This window comes from Pongo pygmaeus, chromosome 16 (genome assembly GCF_028885625.2).
Source record: "Pongo pygmaeus isolate AG05252 chromosome 16, NHGRI_mPonPyg2-v2.0_pri, whole genome shotgun sequence".
Taxonomy (NCBI): Eukaryota; Metazoa; Chordata; class Mammalia; order Primates; family Hominidae; genus Pongo; species Pongo pygmaeus.
Window position 1 is genome coordinate 26,329,149 of NC_072389.2, and position 26,900 is coordinate 26,356,048.

The following is a 26,900-nucleotide window of genomic DNA, read 5'->3' on the forward strand; positions in this document are numbered from 1 at the left end:
AAAGCCTCTCTTCACTCTGGAACCTCCTTAGTGTCTTTGCTGCATCTGCCCCTACAGATAACACCTGACTCCTGTGGCTTCAGAGATATTCACTAGCTCCTCCTCTCCTTCCAGTAACTCATTATAAGAGCCTATATGCCCAGGTAGTGTCACTGACCATTATCTTACCCTAATGACACTTTTTCTTTGGGAAGTATGATCCATATGTGCGGCTTCAATGACTTACAGGCATAAGATCCATACCTCAGCCCTGATTTCTTCAGTTTACATGCTGTAATGTCTACATATCATGCTAAAAAAAAAAAGAGAGAGAGAGAGAACACTTTCCAGCCTGGGCAACATAGTAAGACCCCCTTCTCAATAAAAGTAAAAAAATATTACCCAGGCATGGTGGCAAGTGGCTGTAGTCCCAGCTACTTGGGAAGCTGAGTTAGGAGGACTGCTTGAGCCCAGGAGCTCAAGACTACGATGAGCTCTGATCACGCCACTGCACTCCAACCTGGACCACAAGACCTCATCTCTTAAAAAAAAAAAAAAAAAGGACATTTTACTTAGCACAGCTTTATGAAGGGCTTTACCAGCAGGTCTCAGCTGACTATTCCTATTTTCTAACCCAATCTATTATCTTTTTACTTTTTTGGTACATATTTTTATTGATGTATGATGTACACACCATGAAGCACACACATCCTAAGAGTATAGTTGATGAAGTAAACATGCTCATGTAATCACTATGCAGATTAAGAAATATAAAACATTACCAGTAACCAAGAAGCCCTCTTAGTTACTGCCTATGCCTCTTAACTAAAATATCCTAAACTCTAAACACATTGGCCTGTATTCTATATTCCCCAAATGTTTTACACACTTTCTTTACTGGACCTTCTGCCCTTCCCCTCCCGACACCATTTTCTCTTTCTCTCTTAAAGCTAAACACAGATCTCTTCCTCTATAGCATTAGCTCATCTTTGCTTACATTACACTCTAAATGTATCACCAACACAATGCTTTTTGCACTGTATTATGCCACCCACTTATTATTCACTTGGTAACTTTTCTGAAAGCAGTGACCCCACAGCACCATTTCTATATGTGTAACAACTAGCCCAGTGTTGCCACAGGAAAGTGTCTCCAATAAAATTCAGAGGGGAGGGGAGAGGGATAGCATTAGGAGATATACCTAATGTTAAATGAAGAGTTAATGGGTGCAGCACACCAACATGGCACATGTATACATATGTAACAAACCTGCACGTTGTGCACATGTACCCTAAAACTTAAAGTATAATAAAAAAAAAAGGAAAACTTAAAATTCAAACTTTCTTTGGAGGAAGACCATTTGATATCTACTTTACCTGTGTGTGACATTCATTGCAGATAAATTTTCCTCTTGGCATCTCAGTCAATCCAAGGCACTCCAGGTGGAAAGCCCCGCAGCACTGAGCCTCACATAACAGCAGCTCACCTGGTTTTTCACAATTCTGTTAAGAGAAAGAAAACATCTATCTGTTTTTCCATGTTTGAGAATGAAGAGTAAAACCAGTGTCAGTGGGTTAAAATAAACAAAGGTTAAAAGTGGCAAAAAATGAGGTGAGAAAGAGGCAAGGGCCTGTAGTTGTAGATTTTATTCTAGTTACAAAGGTGTACCATTGGAGAGCTTTGCCAAAGGAAAGCTAAAATCAGGTATTCATTTTTAAAAAGGTTGTTCTGACTGCTACACAGAAAACGAGTTCAAGAGTAGAAAGGTCAGAAAAGAGCATAGAGATAAACCAGAAAGCTACTGAATGGTTCAAGCAACAGACACTGGCTAGCTAGACTTGGGCCATAAAGTTCCAAAAGAGCTCCCATCAAGGTCTGAACAGCCCTTTTGGGACACATCTAGAACCATCCCAGAGAGAGATCACTTTTCTGAAATAATCTCAGCTAAGATAGGGCCTCACTTAAGACAGGGGCTTAGGAAATAACAACAGGCATCTGTCATTATAAAACACTGTAAGATTTATGTACTTTTTTTTTTTTTTTTGAGAGAGTCTTGCTCTATCGCCCAGGCTGGACTGCAATGGTGCAATCTCGGCTCACTGCAACCTCTGCTGACCAGGTTCAAGTGATTCTCCTGCCTCAGCCTCCGGAGTAGCTGGGATTACAGGCACGCGCCACCACGCCTGGCTAATTTTTGTATTTCTAGTAGAGAGGGGTTTCACCATGTTGGCCAGGCTGGTCTCGAACTCCTGACCTCATGATCTACCTACCTCAGCCTCCAAAAGTGCTGGAATTACAGGTGTGAGCCACTGCACCCAGCCCAAATATTTTTTAAAGCCTTGTACTACTATGAAAGGCAAACAAGGGGAAAGGTGACTAAATAAGTTTTAGCTTCAAGAACTCATAGAAACAGAATAGGTCTTGATCACTTAAGAATTAAAGCTTAAATAAAAAACTAACTAGGACAGCTTTAGGGAGAAAGGTTAGAGAGGTAGGCTAGAATTGATAGGGGACCCCAGGGACTTTATCAACCTATAGTCTGAGCTATCCTCAAATGTCTGACTCCCCATTATCTACTATTCACATGTAAAAATTGAAAAATAGCATTATACATTGTACTTCGCATATTCAGAGTGCCAATAACATAAGTTTTTATATATAGTGAAAAAAAACTGACCTTCAGCACTTAAATAGGAAAATGTTCATTACAATGTGAATTAGAAACAACATTTTTGCATTAACTAAATGTTATAGACTAATTCTTCAACTGGGATAACCATGTAATTTATCTTTCAAACTGGGACACTTGAGAGTGAAAGGAAGTGCTATTAATAAATTATGACAGAACAAGGGACCTACACAAAGACCGATCCAGACAAGCCAGGACCACAGGGTCACCTTACCTTTAATCTTTTTATTAAATGATCTTTGCAAAATGTATTTACACTCTGACCTGTCTCACTAAGTAAATAATGGGCATAACTGTTTTTGATGATTAACACTGTTGTTTGGGATCTGGTCCAAGTATGTAATAGTGAAGATAACAGGCAAAGAAATTCAATTGAAATTATATTGGCCACGATAACATTTTCTGGTCTGAGTTTACTTTTTTAGAGATCTCAACTTATTTATCTATTACTATTTATTATTTATGCGATAGGGTCTCACTCGGTCACCCAGGTGGGAGTGCAGTGGCATGACCATGGCTCACTAAAGCCTCTACCTCCCCAGCTTCAGGTGATCCAATGACCTCAGTCTCCCAGTAGGGGAACTACAGGCATGCACTGTCATGCCTGGCTAATTTTTATATTTTTGGCAGAGACAGGGTTTTACCATGTTGCCCAGGCTGGTCTCAAATTCCTGGGCTCGAATGATCCACCCACCTCAGCCTCCCAAAGTGCTGAGATTAGTGCTGTGCTCGGCCTATGGTTTCAACTTAAAAAAGAACTAATATCCTCAAGTTTTTTGTTTATTTAAAAGTCTGTAATCTTGACCTCTTGGGCTACAGGTATGAGCCAATGCAGCTGGCTAATTTTTAAAAAAAGACAAATTTTTTAAAAATAGAGACAGGGGTCTCACTGTGTTGCCCAGGCTGGTTTAGAACTCCTGGCCTCAAGCAATCCTGCTGCCTCAGCTTCCAAAAGCACTGTGATTGTAGGTATGAGCCACTGCGCATTGCCTATCTTCAAGTTTTTATACACCAAATTTTAAGAATTACATAGGTACATCAAGACCATTAAAAAAAAAATTCAAATGGTCATTGACTCTACTCACAAAGACTTAAAGGCTCTTTAACAATAAAGTGGAATCCCCTATCTCACAGAGAGGCAATCCAGCACAATGGTTAAGACTCTAAACCAACCAAGTCCAACGGAGCTTAAAGGTTAAAAAAAGGAGAGTGAGACTCCATATCCAGACAGCCAGGCTTCTCTCATGAATATAAGCAAGCTATTTATCCTGTCTGTAATTTAGTTTCCTCATCTGCAAAATGGGGATAATCACAGAACTCTACTTATGAGATTATTAGAATGACTAAATAATATAATATTTATAAAGTGCTTGGAACAATACTTCATACATAGTAAATACTGGATAAATATTTATTAAATAAATAAAATATAGATGATAGGCTTTCTAAAGTCACCACGTTAAAGGAAAAATATCTCAAAACTAAAATTACCCTTGAAAAGTTCCTTACAAACCCAAAGATTCTGACACCATGAGAAGTACTGGAGAATTATATTTAAATAAGCCACCAGAGATTCACATATTCCATCTCAGACTTGCTTCACGGCATATATTCCTTCATGGGCCTTAAGGGCAGGTGGTTCACCAACACTAAACTATTTCTCCAAGTATCTTTCTTTGTGGGAAGAAAAAAGGGTCAAATCCTTAAAGAAAGTGACTCTACTGGAATCATCCAAAAGCACTGTTATTCTACCAAGAAACCATCATAAAGAGATGGAGTGGGTTTCCCTTTAAAGATGAACGTGCAATGAAAACACAAGTGGGCAAATATTTCTCTACCTGTCAAACATTCTCCTTGAGTGCAGCTCCTCCACCACGTTCACCCTGCATTGTGTTAGAGGCAGCCATCCCAGGATCGTGTTCTACACCTTCCTCAACAGTCTCCTTGGGGCTTGTGGCCGTCCTGTGAGGCATTAGTTCTCCCTTGCAAAGAAAAAACAATGTCCCACATCTGTATTATTGATGTCTCTTCCATTTGACCCCCTCCCTCTGGGCTATTTGTCTAGCCATTAAGCACTTACAGATGTTCAGCCAATCACTCGGGCGGACTGCATGCAATGTTAGTTCTAACCCTGCTGTGATTGGGCAGGTAGTGGGCGCCTCATGCCCTGCCACTAACTGCTCTCAGGCTGTTTGTTCCACTGGAACTTTCTGAGCTGTTCCATTTTAAGGTTTCACTAAGGGAGAGAAAACATTCTTAAGTTTATTTGATTACTTATTTGTCCTTCCAAGGTCAGTGTTTCCTAAATAATGCCCCTCTTGGGCATTCTATTCAAATCGTCCTGGAAAGAAACATTCTGCATCATAATGTGTGATGCTGACCTGACTTCTAACTCTCTTTTAACCTGAGTTGGAAACCCAAAGGTCATATCCATGATTGCACTGATGCTTTACAAGGAAATGGTTTTAAATCTTTTGTTTCCTGAAGGTCGATATTCATAAAAATTGTCCTAAGATTAAGTGGCTGATGGTCTCAAAAAATAAGCAAGTAAATCTTCCCGCTGATCACAGCAGTCTCAACTTTTTTTTTTACTTAAATAGAGACAAAGTCTCATTGTATTTCCCAGGTTGGTCTTGAAACCTTGTTCTCAAATGATCCTCCCACCTCAGCCTCCCAAAGAGCTGAGTGGCATGAGCCACAACGACCAGCCAGCAGTCTCAACTTTTTTCTTTTGAAACAGAGTCTCACTCTGTCACCCAGGCTGGGTGCAGTGGCATGATTTCAGCTCACTGCAACCTCTGCCTCATGGGTTCAAGCGATTCTTGTGCCTCTGCCTGATTAGCTGGAATTACAGGTGCACACCACCAGTCAGCTAATTTTTGTATTGCTAGTAGAGATGAGGTTTCACCATGTTGGCAAGGCTGGTCTTAAACTCTCAACCTCAAGTTATTTACCCGCCTCGGCCTCCCAAAGTGCTGGGATAACAGGCGTGAGCCACAGTGCCTGGCCAGTCTCAACATTTATAGGGCAGTATCTAAGTTCCTTCAGGTCACATGTTGAGTTGATATTGTGCTCTCTGGTTTTACAAGTTTACTTAACGATGAAACACATATACTTGATTGGACACCTACAGCACAGGATGTGATGATCTTTTAAAAAGACCATATTGACAGTTGCAATACGTGCCTTGCCTTATTATTAGGATAAGGCTCTACTTTTCCTCCAGGATGCCTTGTGGCCATGAGCCACTTCGGTAGAATAGTGTTCTTAAGAAAACTCAAGGGAAACAGGGATGTGGCCTCTGGTGTGAAAAGTAGCTTCTCTTTAGAAGGTGAAGAGACCAGGAACTGAGTAATACCTCTGAGCACGGAATCTCTTTTGATGAGTCATCATTTTTCACTTTTTTGCATTGCATCTTGGCTGCAGCATGCCTCTGTCGTTTTCCCATCCTTGGTTTGTCAAATATCTTGATAGTGCCTATGACAGGAAAATAGGTGCTATCTGCTGGCTAATAACACACATGTCCAAAATCTCTTATCCTATTATTAGAATAAAAACCAACCTTAAAACTCATTTAATTCTCCAGCTTTATGGATTAGGAAAATGGGGGAAATAAGAATTGAGACTAACTCATCATGACATAATTAGTTGGGAAATGGCTACATATATGTAACTTCTCCCTCATACAGATTAAATAGTAAGTGTATAGGTTATTACAGAAATTTTAATTTATGTGATTGAAATGACAAATCTTGTAGTTCCTCAAAGGAATTAAATCCCATAGATGAAGTGGAAATGCATTTTACTAGTTATGAAAAGATAGCACTCCCTAGGCTTCAAGATTGGAGACAATAATATCAATCACTATATGATTTAAGGATTAAGGGCTGGGCACCGTGGCTCAAGCCTGTAATCCCAGCATTTTGGGAGGCTGAGGCCGGCAGATCACATGAGGCCAGGAATTCAAGACCAGCCTGACCAACATAGTGAAACCCCATCTCTACTAAAAATACAAAATTAGCCAGGCATGGTGGTGCATGCCTGTAATCCCAGCTACTCAGGAGGCTGAGGCAGGAGAATCACTTGAAACCAGGAGGGAGAGGTTGCAGTGAGCCAAGATCACGCCACCACACTCAGCCTGGGTAACAAGAGCAAAACTCCATCTCAAGAAGAAAAAAAAGAAAAAAAGGATTAAGATGGAGAGTTGAGGCCGGGCACAGTGGCTCACGCCTGTAATCCCATCACTTTGGGAGGCTGAGGCAGGCAGATCACGAGGTCAGGAGATTGAGACCATCTGGCCAACATGGTGAAACCCTGTCTCTACTAAAAATACAAAACAAATTAGCCGGGCATGGTGGAGTACACCGGTAGTCCCAGCTACTCAGGGGGCTGAGGCAGGAGAATCGCTTGAACCCAGAAGGCGGACGCTGCAGTGAGCCGAGATCGTGCCACTGTACTGCAGCCTGGTCGACAGAGCCAGACTCTGTCTCAAACCAAAAAAAAAAAAAAGAAATTCTTCTAGTCCCTCCTGCACTTTCCATTAAACACATTTCAACTGTGTTATAGAAACACAAAGAGGAATGTAAGAGGTATTTCATAAAACATTCCAGGATATTTCTGCTAGTTAACAATATGAAAGCTGGAGTTTTGAAGACTGCCTCAGTGAGCTCTTTTTTTGACTGCCTGATTTGAGCTGGAGAAGCTCTGCCATCAAAACTGCTCGCAGCCTAACACTATAAGACAACTTAATATGAGCACAACAGAAAGGTTTGAAATTCTCATAAGCTGGAACACTTACACAAAATTTATAATGGATAAAGTTCATGTTTTAAGTTTTATTTTTAAAATGAAATATAAAAGTATAGGAAAAGAGCTGATGATATTATTATTACTACTATTATTTTAAGACACATGGTCTCTCACTGTTGCCCAGGCTACAGTGCCTGCTGTGAGCAACAGCTCACTGTAGCCTTAACCTCTAGGACTCAAGGGATCCACCCACATCAGCTTAACAAGCAGCTGTGACTACAGACATACACCACCATGCCTAGCTGATGTTTTTTAAATTGTAGATAGAGACAGGGTCTCACTAAGTGCCAAGCCTGGTCTGGGTGGAACACCTGGCCTCAAGTGATCCTCTTATCTCAGCCTCCCAAAGTGCTGGCATTGCAGTTGTGGCCCACCATGATCGGCCTGATATTCTTTTGAAAGCAGCCTATTTTTAAATCTTACAAGAAAATTGACCAACCTATGGGATTACAATTGCCACATGGCTAAATAAGCTAACATATTGCTATTTACTTGTTAGAAAATTTAATAATCGTAGGTCACATGAAAAATAATCTTGCCTCCATGATACTCTTTGCTGGCAGATCATGTCTGCTGCAGTGTGCTCAAATTTGGAATAACATTTCAAAAATGACACTAATCAATAAATGGCTTTGGCAGACAAATGAAGAGTGGAAGACAGAAGTGGCAAGGAGGAAACCTGGGGTGGATAAGAAGACAGGAGTATGACCATGAAATTGGTCAGGTGTGGATTTAGTTCCCTGACCTTGCTACCTTGTTCATCTTCACTTTTCTTCTATAAAACAGGAATACTATAGATAATAACCAAACTCTCTGTAATGCTTTAGAGAGATTACAGGTAGCATTCCTACTAAAAGTCCTGGTAGAGTAGATGTTCAATTTATGAATATTTTATCTGTTTCAGGAAGCAGATTTTGGGCAAACCAGTTTGAAAACTTGTACCTCACTGGTCTGGCTTACATATGAAACATTTTTTGTGGTTAATGGACAAAGTGCTTCAAACTTACTACTGTATTACATTCTTTAAATCTCAAAAATACTCACCTCCACCAAAATCTTTTGAAAAAGATGTGGCACAAGATTCAGTTATTCCATTCTCCAGGTGACCAGCTTCTTAAGCACTACAAATAAGTGAAAACAACACCATTTACAGATGAATGAAAAAAATAAACCCTTTACCTTATATGCCAAAGTCTAAATTGTCAGCTGCTATGGATATACACTTTTGACTTGTTTTAGCAATTAAAAAAATCAACATGACCACAGTAAAGGGTGAAACAGAAACTTCAGGGGGAAAAGGAATCAGATTTAAAAATGCTCCAACAGACTGGGCACGGTGGCTCACATCTGTAATCCTAGCACTTTGGGAGGCTGAGGCGGGTGGATCACCTGAGGTTGGGAGTTCAAGACCAGCCTGACCAACATGGAGAAACCCCGTCACTACTAAAAATGCAAAATTAACCGGGCATGATGGCACATGTCTGTAATCCCAGCTACTTGGGAGACTGAGGCAGGAGAATTGCTTGAACCCGGAGGGAGGAGGTTGAAGTGAGCCGAGATCGCACCATTGCACTCCAGCCTGGGCAAGGAGAGAGACTCCATCTCAAAAAAACAGAAACAAAAACAAAAATTAAAAAAAAGCAACAACAAAAAAAACTCCAACAGACCTGTGAACACCACAATAAAGACTGGCCAGAGATTTCCAACATATAGACTATATAGACTAGGTACACAATGCTTTCTGTGAATACACTATGCTTTCTGTGACTGAAGTGGAGAAAGAGAAGGGGTATGTACCCAGAGACCCACAGGTTCAATGTTATTGCACTACACCCTGTACTTAAAACCCATCTTCCTGGCCAGGCACGGTGGCTCATGCCTGTAATCTCAGCACTTTGGGAGGCCAAGGGGGACAGATCATCTGAGGTCAGGAGTTTGAATCCAGCTTGACCAACCATGGCCAACATGGTGAAACCCCGTTTCTACTAAAAATACAAAAATTAGCTAGGTGCGGGGGCACATGCCTGTAATCCCAGCTACTCGGGAGGCTGAGGCAGAATTGTTTGAGCCCAGGAGGTGGAGGTTGCATTGAGCCAAGATTGCATCACTGAGCTCCAGCCTGGAGACAGAGCAAGTCTCAAAAAAAAAGAAAAATAATCCATCTTCCTACAATTGTGTTCACAGCTATTAGATTTGACACAGACCTGTTTACTTGGTGAACTGTACATTAAACAGTTCTGAAATACTGAATGGCATTCCAACTTAAAATGACTTCAGATTAATCCAAATTAAAGCAACATTAAAACTCAAAACAAATACTCAACATCAGGAGTCTAATCAACGGACATTTTATTCACCCACTACTAATACTTGTACTTGTATGAATTAGTTCAACCCAAGCAAATGTCTTTTCCTACAAGAATGATAATATTCCTCATCATAACTGTAAAACAACATTTAGTGGTCACAAAAAGTCAATACAATAAAGGCCCTTCTGTCCGGGCATGGTGGCTCACGACTGTAATCCCAGCATGTTGGGAGGGTGAGGCAGGTGGATCACCTGAGGTCGGGAGTTCGAGACCAGCCTGACAACCATGGAGAAACCCCGTCTCTACTAAAAATACAAAAAATTAGCCGGGCATGGTGGCACATCCCTGTAATCCCAGCTACTCGGGAGGCTGGGGTAGGAGAATCACTTGAACCTGGGAGGCGGAGGTTGTGGTGAGCCAAGATCACGCCATTGCATCCTGCCTGGGCAACAAGAGCAAAACTCCATTTCAAATAAATCAATAAATAAAAAATAAAGGCCATTCTTGCTATAGAGTTCCTAATGTTTGGGACTAAAACAAGATAAAATACAGCTGTGAATTTCTCAATGCTCATTTTATCATATTAATAAATCATAAGACTGCAATTCTCCTCATGTTCAGTATATATCAGAAGTCTAACCAAGTGAAGTAAAATGAATGGGCAAATGTTAGGTATCCAATTCAACAAAACGAGACTCCTAGACAAATCCACAAAATACATTTCCGCAATTTTCTTTAAATACCAATCATTTCATTTAGATAACAAATTAGTTCATTCTTTAACAGTTACCCAAAAGCTGTGGAATAAAATAATTACAATGCTCCCCAAACTACAGTCAGAGAATAATGCAGGAAATATTCTCATTTCTATTCTGATCAATTTAATAAATTAAAATAAAAATTAACAGCACACACACACACACACACCCACCCACCCACGCACACACACAAGAATCATACCATATGAATAAAAATCAAACTGTTCTGTTTAGAATGAAAAAGACCAAAGAACTTCTTAGAGGATGTGACTAAGATTCCAGTGACTTACTGTGTATATAGAGCCTAGTGTGGATATACATTCAGCCAGAGTACCCTTAAAGCACTACCAGAACAGATCATCTCTCATTCTGTTACTGATTAATCCACCTGCAGACAGGGTGGTGGTGTGCCTGGTAAACTAAAATGGAACTGAATCATGGCTTTAGCCTTATGACAAAATATACCTCAGAGTAACCAGGACTTCAACAATGAAGTAGGCCAGGTCAGATGGCAGGACAGACTCCCAAACAGACAAGAAGGCACTTTTCTCCAGAGTTTGGTGCTAGCCATAACCAATAATTCTGATTTTCTCTTGCTCTGATCCCAAATTTAATGGCAATCCCCTCTCCCCAAAAGTAAAAATTCAACAGTGACAAAGAGTTATTAAGCATAATTAATACTTAAAAGAGATTAGGCATCTGAGAGATGGTGAGGATAAATAGCAGGGAATTTTTTTTTTTTTTTTTGAGAGAGAGTCTGGCTCTGTCACCTAGGCTGGAGTGCAGTGGCATGACCTCGGCTCACTACAACCTCTGCCTCCCAGGTTCCAGCAATTCTCCTGTCTCAGCCTCCCAAGTAGCTGGGATTACAGGCAGACACCACGACACCCAGCTATTTTTTTTTTTTTTTTTTGTATTATTAGCAGAGATGGGGTTTCACCATGTTGGCCAGGCTGGTCTCCAACTCCTGACCTCAAGTGATCTGCCCGCCTCGGCCTCCCAAACTGCTGGGATTACAGGTGTGAGCCACCGCACCCAGCCAATATCAGGGATTTTTTGGTAAATGGTGGTAAAACAACTGGACATCAATATGGGGGAGAACAAAACTCCATCTCAAAAATTCAAGATGGAACAAAGATCTGTATGTGAAACCAGAACCAAAAAGCTCCTAAAAGAAAACACAGGAAGAACACGTTTGTGTCCATGGGGTACACAAAGATTTCACTGATTGATTGACTGACTGAGACAGGGTCTTGCTCTGTCACCCAGGGTGGAGTGCAATAGTGCAATCATAGCTCACTGCAGCCTTGACCTCCAGGGCTCAAGACATCCTACCACTTCAGCCTTCTGAGTAGCTGGGACCAGACACGCAACACCACAGCCGTTTTCTGGTGTTTTTGGCATTGTGTTTTGTTTTGTAGAGACAAGGTCTCCTTTATTGCCCAGGCTGGTCTCAAACTCCTGAGCTTAAGCAATCCTGCCGCCTCAGGTTCCCTAAATCCCTGGATTATAGGCTTAAGCCATCACACTAGATTTCTTGAATAAAACACAAAAAGTATGAATCACACAAAAAAATTGATACCCCGTCTCTACCAAAAAAATACAAAAAATTATCTGGGGAGCCTGGGAGGCAGAGATTACAGTGAGCCAAAATTATGCCACTGCACTCCAGCCTGGGTGACAGAATCAGACCCTGTCTCAAAAAAAAAAAAAAAACAAAAGGGCTACAACGACATGGCAATAGGATAGAGCAGACTAGTGATGTTTGAGATAGTAGTTTAGTAGAAAACAGTTAAGAGGATTTGAACCCAGAAAAGAAATTATAACAAACACAAACTTAATCTTAAAAGCATTTTAAAATTTTTTTCACTTGGAAAGGACACCTGAAACCAGTTTATACACATACATGGTTACACAACTGCAAAACAGCCTTTCCTGTAGGAAATCTCAGATCATGTATGCCTGCTGACACACACACTAATTTCTATATGTATGTACATCAATGTTATAACTACTACTCAAAATGTCATTTTTAAAATTCCTCATTTCCTGAGTTTATTTCTTTTAGAACTTACAAAAATAACATACCTTTTTAGAAAGGCCAAGGTCCCCCTTCTTGGGCATAAATCCAGGGTCTAAATCATTGGATTCAAGAAGTTTCTTAGTTGGTTTTCTTTGATGTTTACTTTCATAAAGTCCTGAAATGCATGTATCTTTATATTAAATGATTTAGAAACTGGGCACAAGTTAATTTTTTAAAAATCCGTATACCACACAAAGTGAATCTCAATGTTTCTGATGTTTTCTCCATCATCTTATGGGAAGAGGCAGGATGGTAATTTGATTATAAAATATTAGTAAACAAAACAAGTAAACAGTTCTCAATGCAAACACAAACTAATGTGAGGGATGTGTGTGTGTTGACTTTAAATCACAAAATAACTAAGGGAGAAATCAAAAGGACAGAACTATCTTTATGACAACTGATTGTTGGTGAGGACAAAATAAGGAGGAGTGAAATAGAGCTTGGATAATGGTCATAAATGGACCACGATTACAGTTTCTGCTCTGCCCCTAAGAAAATAAAATTCAATAGGTAAAAGATAATTCATAGGATGACTCAAGAATTATATAAAAGAGCTGACTTAATAAATCGAGTTTGGCACATAATAGGTACTGAAACAACAACTATCTTTACTATTCTTTCAAAAATCTTTTTAATTATACCCAACTAGTTTAAGCACAATTGGAATCATTTCTTTAAGGAACAACATCAAAAGCTCCTGTTGATGATGTAAAAAAGTTACATCCAAAATTTAAAGCGGTACAGAAAAGAGGATTCTTCCCATTCCTTGACTGCCTATAATATTCAATAGTTACAAGGTGAATTAGAGACAATATGTTTAGATCCAACTCTCCCCAGGTGATTCATAAAGAATGATCAAGTGAGAAGTAACTGGTAATTAACTTCTAATGAACTGGTAATTACTATGTGGTCAGGTATATAACATCATACATTAATACATTATGATCTCCATTTTATAGATGAGGAAACAAGTTCAGAGACTAAACAACTTCCCAAGTAACACAAGGACTGGTGGAGCCAGCACCTGAAGCACAGTGCTTATTCCACTAATGTGCGGTGCCCCTCTTGAAGCCCTGTTATGCTGGTTGTAATTTACACAGTGGCTGATCAACAATCATGAAGAGCAACACTGGAGCAAGGAGCATAGTTATCAAAAATATGTCTTCTTGATAGCGTGCCACAATTCATAGTTAGTAACTATATCTAATTAGCCATCATTGTAACTATTTCCCAGGATAAAAGGGGGTAGTTTATTGTATATAGATACAATGTTGGCTTTACATCAAAACATACTAAAATCTCCTGCTTCCTCTAATCATATCTGCTCAAATACTGAGACCCCAACCACACCTTACCTGGCGTTTTAACCAGCAATTCCTCAGACTCAAGGGCAGGCCGTGGAGAGACTCCCGGAGCCACAGGTACAGACAAGGTCAGCTGTGGCAACTCAGCATGTCCACCTCCAAGTTCTGACTGAGCCAAGGGGCCCTCCAAAAATGGAACCTCCTTTTTTTTTTTTTTGAGACAGAGTCTTGCTGTGTCACCCAGGCTGGAGTGCAGTCATGGGATCCCCGCTCACTGCACGCTCAGTCTTCCGGGTTCATGCCATTCTCCTGCCTCAGCCTCCCTAGTAGCAGGGACTACAGGCTCCCGCCACCATGCCCGGCTAATTTTTTGTATTTATAGTAGAGACAGGATTTCACCATGTTAGCCAGGATGGTCTCCATCTCCTGACCTCATGATCCACCCGCCTCGGCCTCCCAAAGTGCTGGGATTACAGGCGTGAGCCACTGCGCCTGATCTACAGAGCCTCCCTTTCAAGAACTGGAAGCTCTTCCTTGGTTGAAATCAAAGAATTCTCATCCACCTGCTTGTTCTGAGCACTAGATCGACCTCGGGCTAGAAGGCTTTCCTCTTCACAGCGGGAACTTACCTAAGAACAAAAAATAAAATTAGAGTCCACAGGCCAAAATTGTTGTAATTTAAGTGTCAAAAAGAATAATGCACTTTAAAAGGAATGAAATTCTGACAAAGGCTACAAAAAGTGGATGAACCTTGAAGACATTATGTATGCTAAGGGAAATTACTTAGACACAAAGAACAAATATCATATGATTTCAAGTATATGCGGTATCCAGAATAAGAAAATTCTTAAGACAGAACATAGAATGGCAATTGCCAGGGGTTGAGCAGAAAAGGGAGTTATTGGTTAATGGGTATTGACTTTTAGTTTGGAAAGATGAAAAAAATTATTGAGATGGATGGTGGAGATGGTTGCACAACAATGTAACTGTGCTTCATGCCACTGAACTGTACACTTACAAATGGATAAAACAGGCCCAGCGCTGTGGCTCATGCCTATAATCCGAGCACTTTGGGAGGCCGAGGCGGGCAGATCACGAGGTCAGGAGATCGAGACCATCCTGGCTAACACGGTGAAACCCCGTCTCTACTAAAAATGCAAAAAATTAGCCAGGTGTGCTGGCGGGCACCTGTAGTCCCAGCTACATGGGAGGCTGAGGCAGAAGGAGGTGTGAATCCGGGAGATGGAGCTTGCAGTGAGCCGAGATCATACCACTGCACTCCAGCCTGGGCGAGAGTGAGACTCTCTCTCTCAAAAAAATAAAATAAAATAAAATAATAAAATGTTTTATATATATGTATATTTAACCAAAATTAAATAAAGAAAAAAATGAAGTTGACTGAGATACACTGAAGCTATGATATTGATAAGTCCACAACAATAATTCAAAGGCAGGGGAAAAAGACTGCTCTAATGTCTCCAATTAAAACAACTACTAATGAACTCCTTAATGTTACAATTGGTAATTAATGGGAAAGAAAGAAGCACTTATTCTGCCTTTCAAGTATTTCAGGACAATAATAGAGTCCAGTTAATGAAAGAGACTATCACTTAATAAAAATAGAGAAAATAATAAAATCTGAAAGTCTTCATTTTGTAACCTCTAATAAAATTATTAATATAGGTAAAGATCTTCAACTGGGGTTTTCAAAAAACCATCAGGGAAGCTGGGCGTGGTAGCTCACACCTGTAATACCAACACTCTGGGAGGCTCAGGCAGAAAGATCACTGGAGCCCAGGAATTCCAGACTAGCAAGGGCAACATAGTGGGATATCGCCTCTACAAAATAGTTGTTGTTAAAAATTAGCCAGGTGTGGTAGTGTGCACCTGTGGTCCCAACTACTCAGGAGGCTGAGATGGAAGGATTGCTTAAACCCAGGAGGTCAAGGCTGCAGTGAACTGTGTTCATGCATCTCTGCACTCCAGCTTGGGCAAGACCCTGTCTCAATTTTAAAAAAGAAAAAACAAACTGTCGGGGAATGGCTGATGGGAATAAAATATTCCTTTTTTTTTAAACCCTCAATATGCAATGTATTACACATTATCATCTCTGATATAGTCTAGCTAAAAATGTTCAACTTCAATCTATCAAACTGATAGATTCTATCTTCCACTTCACAGAGAACAGGAGATAGAGAAAATCTAAGTGACACCTATGAGAAAGCAATTACACAAATATAGAGAAGTAGATAACTTTACATGTCACTCTCTTAAAGACATGATCTTGATCAGGAAAAAGAGATTGCTCTGAATTCAAAGGGATTTGAGAACCATAACAACCAGTTACAATGAGTAGTCCTAGACTGAGACCTGGTATGAATAATCCAAAGGTAAAGGTTAGGGGATAACTGGTGAAATCTGAAAGGCAGTTGATGTCAGATAAACAGATCTTATATAAGATGTAAGTCTGTTAAATTGATTATAAAGGAAAATGTTCCATTTTTTAACTACATATTAACCTATGTAGGCGTAGAAGGTCAAAATGTCTCTAAATACTTCATTTTAAAACAACTGAATTAAAAAATAAGACAAATAAGATGTATTTATTTTTGAAATTAGGATCAGACTATATATATTTCACTTTATATCCTATATTTTTACTTAAGATAAAATCACAACAATATTCCTAAGTCATTAAATACTCTTTGAAGACAAAGAAGAAAAAATATATACATAAAGAAATATAATATGTAGACTCATTTATATATTTCCTGAATAACCACTAAATCCTAAGTACTGTGCTAGAAGCTGAGAATAAAAAACAAGATCCCAGTTACAGAAATTATTATTTCATGAAGTTAAAGTATGACACTGAAGATAAAATTTCAGTTTCCTAAGGACCAGTGAAAGTTTGCCGAAATTTTGCAACACACCTTGTGCACCTGCTCCTGTACCTTCTTTTGTTTTTTCTTAGGAGTAAATATCTGATCATATTCTTCTGTATATTCCAAAAGCCACTTGCTTGCCTTTCTAAGGCATTTCTTCTCTGACTGCACAGCTAAAAGATGATAAACAAGTTCAATATTAATCCAAAAGTTTCAGGAAAACCCACTGTTTTTATGAGACCATCTGGTACTCCCAAAAATAACTAGATGGGAAACCACATAGTAAAATAGACTATGGCTTAAGATGCAAGAGGCACAAAATGGCTTATGTTTTCTCATATGCAAAAGGAACTGGGGGAGACAAAAGGACTTGTGTTACCTTATATACACATACAACAGTATATATGGGGCCCATCCAATATTAAGGAAAAGGTTAAATTTAAAGCCAGGTCTTATAGTCACTGACACCTGTACATATAAAGCTAATATACACCTAACAAAAATATAGCATCTAGATCAGGTAAATGGGTAAAATACATCTTGAATTACAGATTAAGTATGCCTTATCTGAAATGCTTGGGATCAGAAGTGATTCAGAATTTTTCATATTTTGGAATATTTGCATCTACATAATAAGTTATCTTGGGGATGGGACCCAAGTTGAAACACCAGACTCATTTATGTATTATATACATCTTTTATACACATAGCCTGAAGGTAATTTTACAAAATATTTATTTTCTACATTACACAAAGTTTGTGTACAGTGAACCATAAGAAAGCAAAAGTGTCGTTATCTCAGCCACCCATGTGAAATATCTGTGGTTGTTTGGCATTACCATCATTCCTGCCTCTGAATTTATATGCTACTGATAGGCAAACATTTCCTTACACTTATTCACACATAAGTACTTAACAGTAAAAATATGACATACCCTTAACACAGTGAGAAAGTAGTGTGTTCAGGGTAGCTACGCAGCACAGTACCATCACTAGAATACTTGTACCGGCTGATAAAAAAACAGTAATAACAATGTCGGGCTTTGTGTCTCCATCTATGATGCTGTGTTTTGATTAAAAGGTTACTGTATCCTGTTTTATTTTATAAGGTAAGCAGAGGCCAGGCGCGGTGGCTCACGCCTGTAATCCCAGCACTTTGGGAGGCCGAGGTGGGCAGATCACATGGTCAGGAGATCGAGACCATCCTGCCTAACACGGTGAAACCCCGTCTCTACTAAAAACACAAAAAATCAGCCGGCCATGGTGGCGGGTGCCTGGAGTCCCAGCTACTCCGGAGGCTGAGGAAGGAGAATGGTGTGAACCCGGGAGGCCGAGCTTGCAGTGAGCCGAGATCATGCCACTGCACTCCAGCCTGGGCAACAGAGCGAGACTGCGTCTCAAAAAAAAAAAAAAAAGAGACTTTCTAATCATATTGGAAATGTGTAACAAGGGCCAAGTACTGTGTATTAAACTTAATAAATCAAAACAACAGGCCCTCTAAGGCCAACACGGTGAAACCCCGTCTTTACTAAAAATACAAAAATTAGTCGGGCATGCATGGTGGCTCACACTTGTAATCCCAGCTACTCAGAAGGCTGAGGTGGAGAGAATCACTTGAATTCGGGAGGCGGAGCTTGCAGTGAGCCAAGATTGCACCACTGCAACCAGCCTGGGCGACAGAGCAAGACTGCGTCTCAAAAAAAAAAGACTTTCTAATCATATTGGAAATGTGTAACAATGAGCAAGTACTGTGTATTAAACTTAATAAATCAAAACAACAGGCCCTTTAAGACATAAATGTGCCTCCCTGGGTTATCTGCCTAACCCATCATAGGAACTCAATTCAGCATTAAACTGGTTTTAGATCAAGACACTAGAACTCATATTTAGCAGTTATTAAATTACAATTATTAAGAAAAAAACTTTATTAGGTAAAGTCCTTTACTCCAAAAGGTTTCTCAAAATACATAGACACTAATATAAAAACAATTATTAAAACAACTTTGCCTGAATCTCAGGATTTCAGAAATATGAAAGTACTCATCTCTCACCTCTCCCATCCACTTAAAATGACAAAAACAGACCATTATAGCTAAATCAAAGGACATGTTTAAAGAGAAGCAAACCCAAAGTGTAACTACACCAATTCTTGACCCAATTCTCTGTGCTCTGTCTTATGTAACATCACACTGTGAATAACAATCCCATCATCCACAACAGTTTTTTTTTTTTTTTTGAAACAGGTTTGCTCTCATTGCCCAGGCTGGAGTGCAATGGCGTGATCTTGACTCACTGCAACCTCTGCCTCCCGGGTTCAAGCGATTCTCCTGCCTCAGCCTCCCGAGTAGCTGGGATTACAGGCATACACCACCACCCCTGGCTAATTTTGTATTTTTAATAGAGACGAGGTTTCACCATATTGGTCAGGCTGGTCTCCAACTCCTGACCTCAGGGGATCCACCCACCTCGGCCTCCCAAACTGCCGGGATTACAGGCGTGAGCCACTGTGCCTGGCCACACAACACACTTCTAAACACTGGACTCTCATATCTACCAACACTCAACACCTGTTTAAAAAGAAAAGGAAAAATTAGGAAGGGGCAATAACACTTCAGTGTAAGTATCCATGATCAACTACTGCTTAACAGCCTACACGACTTTTGATGAACAGTCAAGGCAGATTACTTAATACTTAAAATGGTTAACCTTAGGGAGTAGGAAAATACACAGACACACACAAAATATTTCAAACACTTCTTTTTGCTGCTGATAAGGAGTTCCAAAAGTAGTTTTTCCAAGCTATTTCCAAATAAAAGTAGATTAGGTGTAAAGAATTGTCTATCGAAATATTACTGTTATTTATTTAATAACGTCCTGACAAGCTTGCAATTACCTCATTAAATCAAAAAATTAGGACCTAAGGCCAACACTGTTTCCTCATATTCTTGATGTGAAAATCTGAGCACTCCTCTTAATAAGGAGTTACAAATACAAAACAAACAGCTCAACTGAATTAACTCCTCTCTCCAGAAACACAAACACAAGGCCTCATAATGAGTGAGTTCCTAGCGGCCATAATTACTGCAACTTACGTCTCCAATTTTCCCCTCCACAGTTAACTCAACAGCTCAAAAACTGTCAGTAACAAACAACAGTCACCATGATATGGTTAGGAGTGTGGCAGATTTCTTAACCAGTAATAATAGGAAAAAAAATTTGCCTATTAATAGATCTCAAGTTTCATGCACTTACTTGCAAGAAACTAATTAAAAGGCAGCCGTGCACGATCTACAAAAACAGCCATAAAGACTGTTAACATTTTAAGTTAAAGGAAACAAACCTGCTCCTCAATATAGCAAGATACAACTGACTTCCCCTTACATACCCTAAAAAAAGCCTTACATGAGAAATTTAAACATGGGAGCAGAAACACACCAACAAAAACACATATCAAACCCCACCTGTATATCTGTTTTCAACCATTTGGAGTCAAGGCGAGCCTGGGCAGCCAAACAGAAAGATTCAGAGGGCATCTTTTCTCCAGCTTCCTCCCAGGTCTCAGACCTGCAAAGTAAACATACATGTTGAAGACCTAACGCTTTTTAATAGTTTACAAAGACACTCCCGAAAGGTTTAATGCAGAAAAGGAAAGAGAGAGAGAGAAAACAGAAAGGGGGGCGAGAAGAGCTGGGGAGGGGAGTGAAAGGGAGAGAGGGAAAGAGGGAAGAGATGGAGGGAGAGGGAGGTGGGGAAGGGAAAGCTTCCTTCCAAGGTAGGCAGGGTGTGCCGAGTTTCTGCACCATGCTGACAAGACCTTGAGGATGGACGGTCACAGGAAGCCAAGTCACAATGTCATCTCCCTGCCCTCAAATCCAAAAGGTACACACAAGCTCATCGTTTTAAGGACAAATGACAGTAGCACGAATCTGCCGCTTTACCCCACAGCAGGGCGCGTGCGTGAAACAAATCACTCAAAAGGATCGCCTGCAGAAAAACCCACAGCCGCCACCACTTGAGAGATGGAGAGAGGCCCGAGGCTGCGCCGCGGGCGGTCGGCGCAGGCCGCGGTGCGGCCGCCGCGTCCACGCCCGCCTCCCGTGCTCCGCCGCCCGCCAGCCCCGCGCCCGCACCGCCCCCGCCACCGGCCGCCCAGGTGCCCCAGGCCAGGACCTGACGCGCAGGGCCCAGTGGCCTCGCCCCGCCGACGTGCGGACGCAGCCTCCCAGGAGCCGCTGGCTCAGCCGGCGCCAGCGATCCCGGCGCCTCTGGCGGCCCGAGGGGCGGGCCGACGCGGGACTGCCGCCCCCCTGCGTACGGCCAATCGCAACGACGCTGCTCCGCGGGCGCAGCCAATGGGGAAGAGGAGCCCTTCGCCGCTCCTCCGGTCTCTCCCGCTTCCAGCAATCCCGCTTATCTTCCTATTTGGAGCGCCCTGGCCGCGCCAAGGCCAACAGCGGGAGCCGGAAGGCGGGATTTCCGCACGCCAGCACTCCCACGGGAGACTGCTTGGCCCAGAGCGCTCTTAATCACGCGGCGGCAGGTGGTTGCGCTCACACAAACTGGAGCTATCCAGGGCGCGGGTCTAGTGGGGAGACCAGCTCCCCTGGGTATGAGAACAGATCTTTGTGCGGTCGGCTCGCTTGGGCCTGCAGAGCTTCCTCCTGTGTGTTCAACTGAACACAGCAAAAGTCTTGGGCAGATTACACGGAGCAGCTGTGGAAGCACTGTGCAGGGAATCCAAGAAGGAAACAGACCTCCAGCGACCACAAAACAAAATTGAAGAAATATAAAACAATATAGGCTGGGCATGCTGGCTCACGTCTGTAATTTTCAGCCTTTGGGAGGCCGAAGAGTGAGGATCCCTCGAAGTCGGGAGTTGGAGGATCCCATGTTGCCAGACTGGGCAACATAGCAAGACCCCATCTCTAAAAAATAAAAATAAAAAAATTTAACAATTGGCCAGGTGTGGTGGCACACACCTGTGATCCCAGCTGCTCGGGAGGCTGAGACAGGAGAATCGCCGGAGCCTGGGAGGTCAATGCTACAGTGAGCTGAGATCGTGCCACCGCACTCCAGCCTGGGAGTAAGATCCTGCCTCTAAGAAAGAAAAATACTGGCCGGGTGTGGTTTCTTATGCCTGTAATCCCAGCACTTTAGGAGGCCGCGGCAGGTGGATTATTTGAGGTCAGGAGTTCAAAACCAGCCTGGCCAACATGATGAGACCCGCTTCTCTACTAAAAATACGAAGATTAGCTGGGTGTGGTGGCGCGTGCCTGTAATCCCAGCTACTCGGGAGGCTGAGGCAGGAGAATCGCTTGAACCCGGGAGACGGAGGTTGCAGTGAGCCGAGATTGCACCACTGCACTCCAGCCTGGGGGACAGAGGCTGCACCACTGCAGCCTTGACTTACCGAGTTCAGGTGGTTCTCCACCTCAGCCTTGCCAGTAGCTGGGACTGCACGCACATGCAACCACGCCTGGCTAATTTTTGTATTTTTTGTAGACAGGGTTTTGCCATGTTGCCGAGGCTGGTCTCGAATTCCTGGGCTCAAGTGATCCACCCGCCTCAGTCTCCCAAAATGCTGGGCTTACAGGTGTGAGTCGCTGCACTCGGCTAATAGTAATGAACTTTGAACAGAAGGAAAGATATTATTATTTTGTTGGTTATGTTTTATCTATATTTTCTAATTTTTCTAAACATGTAAAGATAAAATTCTAAAACCTCAATAAGACCTCAGAACAAAAAAATTAGAGTATAAATATTTATTTTAGTTAACTTGTACAAATTTGGTTTCTGGAAAAAGAATGGAATAGATTCCCTGAGAAAAAAAATACACCACTTTGGCCGGGCGTGGTGGTTTACGCCTGTAATCCCAGCACTTTGGGAGGCCGAGGCAGTGGATCACCTGAGGTCAGGAGTTCAAGACCAGCCTGACCAACATGAAGAAACCTCTGTCTCTACTAAAATTACAAAATTAGCACGCACCTGTAATCCCAGCTACTCAGGAGGCTGAGGCTGGAGAATCCCTTGAACCCAGGAGGCAGAGGTTGCAGTGAGCTGAGATCGCACCATAGCACTCTAGCCTGGGTAGCAAAAGCAAAACTCTGTCTCAAAAAAAAAAAAAAAAAAAAGAAAGAAAGAAAGAAAAGCAGACTGGCTGAAAGGATTAAAAAACAAAATATGATCCACCAATGTGCTATCTACAAGATAAATATTTTAAATACAGAAATGGATTGAAAGTCAAAGGATACAAAGATACAATTAAAATAGTAACCCAAAAAGAGCTGAAGGGGCTGTACTAATATCAAATGTAATACACTTTAAATTAAAGCAGGGCTGGGCATGGTAGCTCACGCCTATAATCCCAGCACTTTGGAAGGTGGAGGCAGAGAGATATTTGAGCCCAGAAGTTCGAGATCAGCCTGAGCAACATGGCATAATCCCATCTCTACAAAAAATACAAAAATTAGGCGGGCACGGTGGTACCCACCTGTGGTCCCAGCTGTTTGGGAGGCTGAGGTGGGAGGATCATGTGAGCCAGAGAAGTTGAGGCCGCAGTGAGCTAAGATCGGGCCCCTGCACTCCACTCTCGGCAACAGAGTGAGACCCCGTCTGAAAATAAAAAAAATAAAAAACGGGGTTGAGAGACAAAAAAGGACATCCTTTTTTTTTTTTTTTTTTTTTGAGATGGAGTTTTGCTCTTGTTGCCCAGGCTGGCGTGCAATCGTGCGATCATGGCTCACTGCAACCTCCGCCTCCTGGGTTCAAGTGATTCTCGTGCCTCAGGCTCCTGAGTAGCTGGCATTACATGTGCCTGCCATCATGCCCAGCTAATTTTTGTATTTTGGTACAGATGGAGTTTCACCATGTTGGCCAGGCTGGTCTCGAACTCCTGACCTCAGGTGATCCACCTGCCTTGGCCTCCCAAAGTGCTGGGATTACAGACGTGAGCCACCACGCCAGCCAAAACCTTCATTTTAAGAAAGGCTGGGTCAGGCATCATGGCTCATGCCTGTAATCTCAGCACTTTGAGAGGCCAATGCAGGTGGATCACCTGACATGAGGAGTTCGAGACCAGACTGACCAACATGGCGAAACCCCATCTCTACCAAAAATACAAAAATTAGCCGGGTATGATGGCCCGTACCTGTAATCACAGCTACTCAGGAGGCTGAGGCAGGAGAATTGCTTGAATCTGGGAGGCGGAGATTGCAGTGAACTGAGATTGTGCTGCCACACTGCAGCCTGGGTGACAGAGTGAGATGCCATCTCAAAAAAATAAAGGCTGGGTGCCAGATGTGATGCATAGGCCTAGTTTGTTGACTCCTGTGCTTAAGATATAAAACTCTAAAGAACAGTGGGAGGAGGGAGCTTCCCTCTAGAGGCACAGGAGTGGGCAAGTTGGTCCCTGAGCAGTGACTTTATAATAACATGTTACACTGTGTTTTTTGTTTTTGTTTTGTTTTTTTTTTTTTTTGAGACGGAGTTTCGCTCTTGTTGCCCAGGCTGGAGTACAATGGCATGATCTCAGCTCACAACAACCTCCGCCTCCCAGATCAAGCGATTCTCCTGCCTCAGCCTCCCAAGTAGCTGGGATTTCAGTCATGCAACACTACGCCCAGCTAATTTTGTACTTTGAGTAGGGACGGGGTTTCTCCATGTTGGTCAGGCTGGTCTCGAACTCCTGACCTCAGGTGATCTGCCTGCCTCGGCCTCCCAAAGTGCTGGGATTACGGGCATGAGCCACCACACCCAGACTATTTTTTTTTTTTTTTTAGACAGCGTCTGACTCCGTTGCCCAGGCTGGAGTGCAGTAGCGCGATCTTGGTTCACTGTAACCTCTGCCTCTCAGGTTCAAGCGATTCTCCTGCCTCAGCCTCCCAAGTATCTGGGATTACAGGCATGCACCATCATATCCGACTAATTTTTGTATTTTTAGTAGAGATGGGGTTTCACCATGTTGGCCAGGCTGGTCTCAAACTCCTGACCTCAAGTAATCCGCCCGCCTCAGCCTCCAAAAGTGCTGAGATTATAGGCCTGACCCACCGGGCCTGGCCCTGTGTTTTGTTTTATGTACATTTCTATATGTGTTATATTTCACAATAAACTAAATATTAAAACAAGGAATAACTGATAGCTATGCACAATCAAAGGCATTTAATTTTCACCCTCACAAATAATTTTTTTTTTTTTTTAAACAGGGTCTCACTCTGTTCCCCAGGCTGGAGTGCAGTGGCACCACCTTGGTTCATTGCAGCCTTGACCTCCCAGGCCCAAGCGGTCCTTCTATCCCAGTCTCCCGAGTAGCTGGGACTACAGGTGCACTCCACCACACACGCCTAATTTTTGTATTTTTGGCAAAGATGGGGTTTCACCATGTTGGCCAGGCTGATCTTGAACTTCTGGGATCAAGGAATCCACCAACCTTGCTTTCCAAAGTGCTGGCATTACAGGCGTGAGCCACTGTACCCAGCCAAGAATTGCTTCTTCTCTTTACCTAAGTAAAGACCTCTGCAGAAACACTGGGAGATCTTTGGAGAGAGGAGATTTTTCAAATAAAAAATTTAATACTTGGCTGGGCGTTGTGGCTCACCCCTGTAATCTCAGCACTTTGGGAGGCCGAGGCAGATGGATCACAAAGTCAGGAGATCAAGACCATCCTGGCTAACACGGTGAAACCCCATCTCTACTAAAAAATTACAAAAAATTAGCCGGGCATCGTGGCAGGTGCCTGTAGTCCCAGCTACTTGGGAGGCTGAGGCAGGAGAATGGCGTGAACCTGGGAGGCGGAGCTTGCAGTGAGCAGACATCAGGCCACTGCACTCCAGCCTGGGTGACACAGCAAGACTCCATCTCCAAAAAAAAAAAAAAAAATTAATACTTTGGGAGGCCGAGGTGGGCAGATCGTGAGGTCAGGAGATCGAGACCATCCTGGCTAACACGGTGAAACCCCGTCTCTACTAAAAACACAAAAAATTAGCCGGGCATGGTGGCAGGCACCTGTAGTCTCAGCTACTCAGGAGGCTGAGGCAGGAGAATGGTGTGAACCCGGGAGGCGGAGCTTGCAGTGAGCCGAGATCGTGCCACTGCACTCCAGCCTGGGCGACAGAGCGAGACATCTTCTCAAAAAAAAAAAAAAAAAAGTAAGCAGAAACATCATCAGAAGCAGTTGAGAAGAATTCCAGGGAGTCCTCTAGGAATAAAGAGGCATTCTGAGGGATGGCTTTTTAAAATGTTTCCTCTAAAGTCATCTGTCTCATTAACAATGAGTATTGTCTAGAAGGATCTCGTTTTATTTATTTATTTATTTTCTGAGATGGGGTGTCGCTCTGTCACCCAGGCTGGGGTGCGGTGGTGTGATCTCGGCTCACTGCAACCTTCGCCTCCCAGGATCAAATGATTCTCCTGCCTCAGCCTCCCGAGTAGCTGAGATTACAGGCGCCTGCCACCAGGCCCAGCTAATTTTGTATTTTCAGTAGTGTCAGGGTTTCACTGTGTTGGCCAGGCTGTTCTTGAACTCCTGACCTCAAGTGATCTGCCCGCCTTGGCCTCCCAAAGTGCTGGGATTACAGGCGTGAGACACTGTGCCCAGCCCAAGGCTCTCATTTTATAAACTGACATGATTTCTTTTTGTTATGAATGAACACTGTTCTGGTCCTTCAGTAAACCCGTCACATACATTAACCATGTCATCTATAGGTACTTTTTCTGCAGTGTTAATGTCATTATCACAATCACCCTGATTCAGATCAATGTCAGCTCTATCACCATGGGTGAACGAAGAAACTGGAGCCTCTTTGTCGATATTAAAAGCTTTCTTGTTATCCGCTTCTTCCAGCTTACTGACAAACTGAAGGTATATTGTTTGCATATGTAAGGATGTTACATATTTTTCTCACTTTCCTGAAGAAACCATCAAAATCACCACCTTGTTCATTATCATCAGTGAATACAGTTGAAGGTCAGAAGTTGTGCCAGGCATGCACAGCTGTACCTTTAGTCACTGTGTTGCAGGCCCTGACAACTGCACATATGGCATCCTTCACTCCTTTTGAAACCCTTTCATACCCATACATCTATT

At 42.2% G+C, this 26,900-nt stretch overlaps 1 protein-coding gene across 1 annotated transcript; it reads right to left on the reverse strand.

Annotated features, from left to right (window-relative positions):
• Positions 1-12,701: 12,701 nt before the first annotated feature.
• LOC134737586 (uncharacterized) lies at positions 12,702-26,690 on the reverse strand. Its single transcript, XM_063652334.1, has 7 exons — positions 26,499-26,690; positions 20,990-21,237; positions 20,281-20,383; positions 19,285-19,386; positions 16,868-16,992; positions 13,986-14,563; positions 12,702-12,742 (listed from the first exon to the last, which is right to left on the reverse strand). The coding sequence occupies exons 1-6, from the start codon at positions 26,688-26,690 to the stop codon at positions 14,560-14,562; spliced, it is 774 nt and encodes a 257-aa protein (XP_063508404.1). The 3' UTR covers positions 12,702-12,742; positions 13,986-14,559.
• Positions 26,691-26,900: the final 210 nt, after the last annotated feature.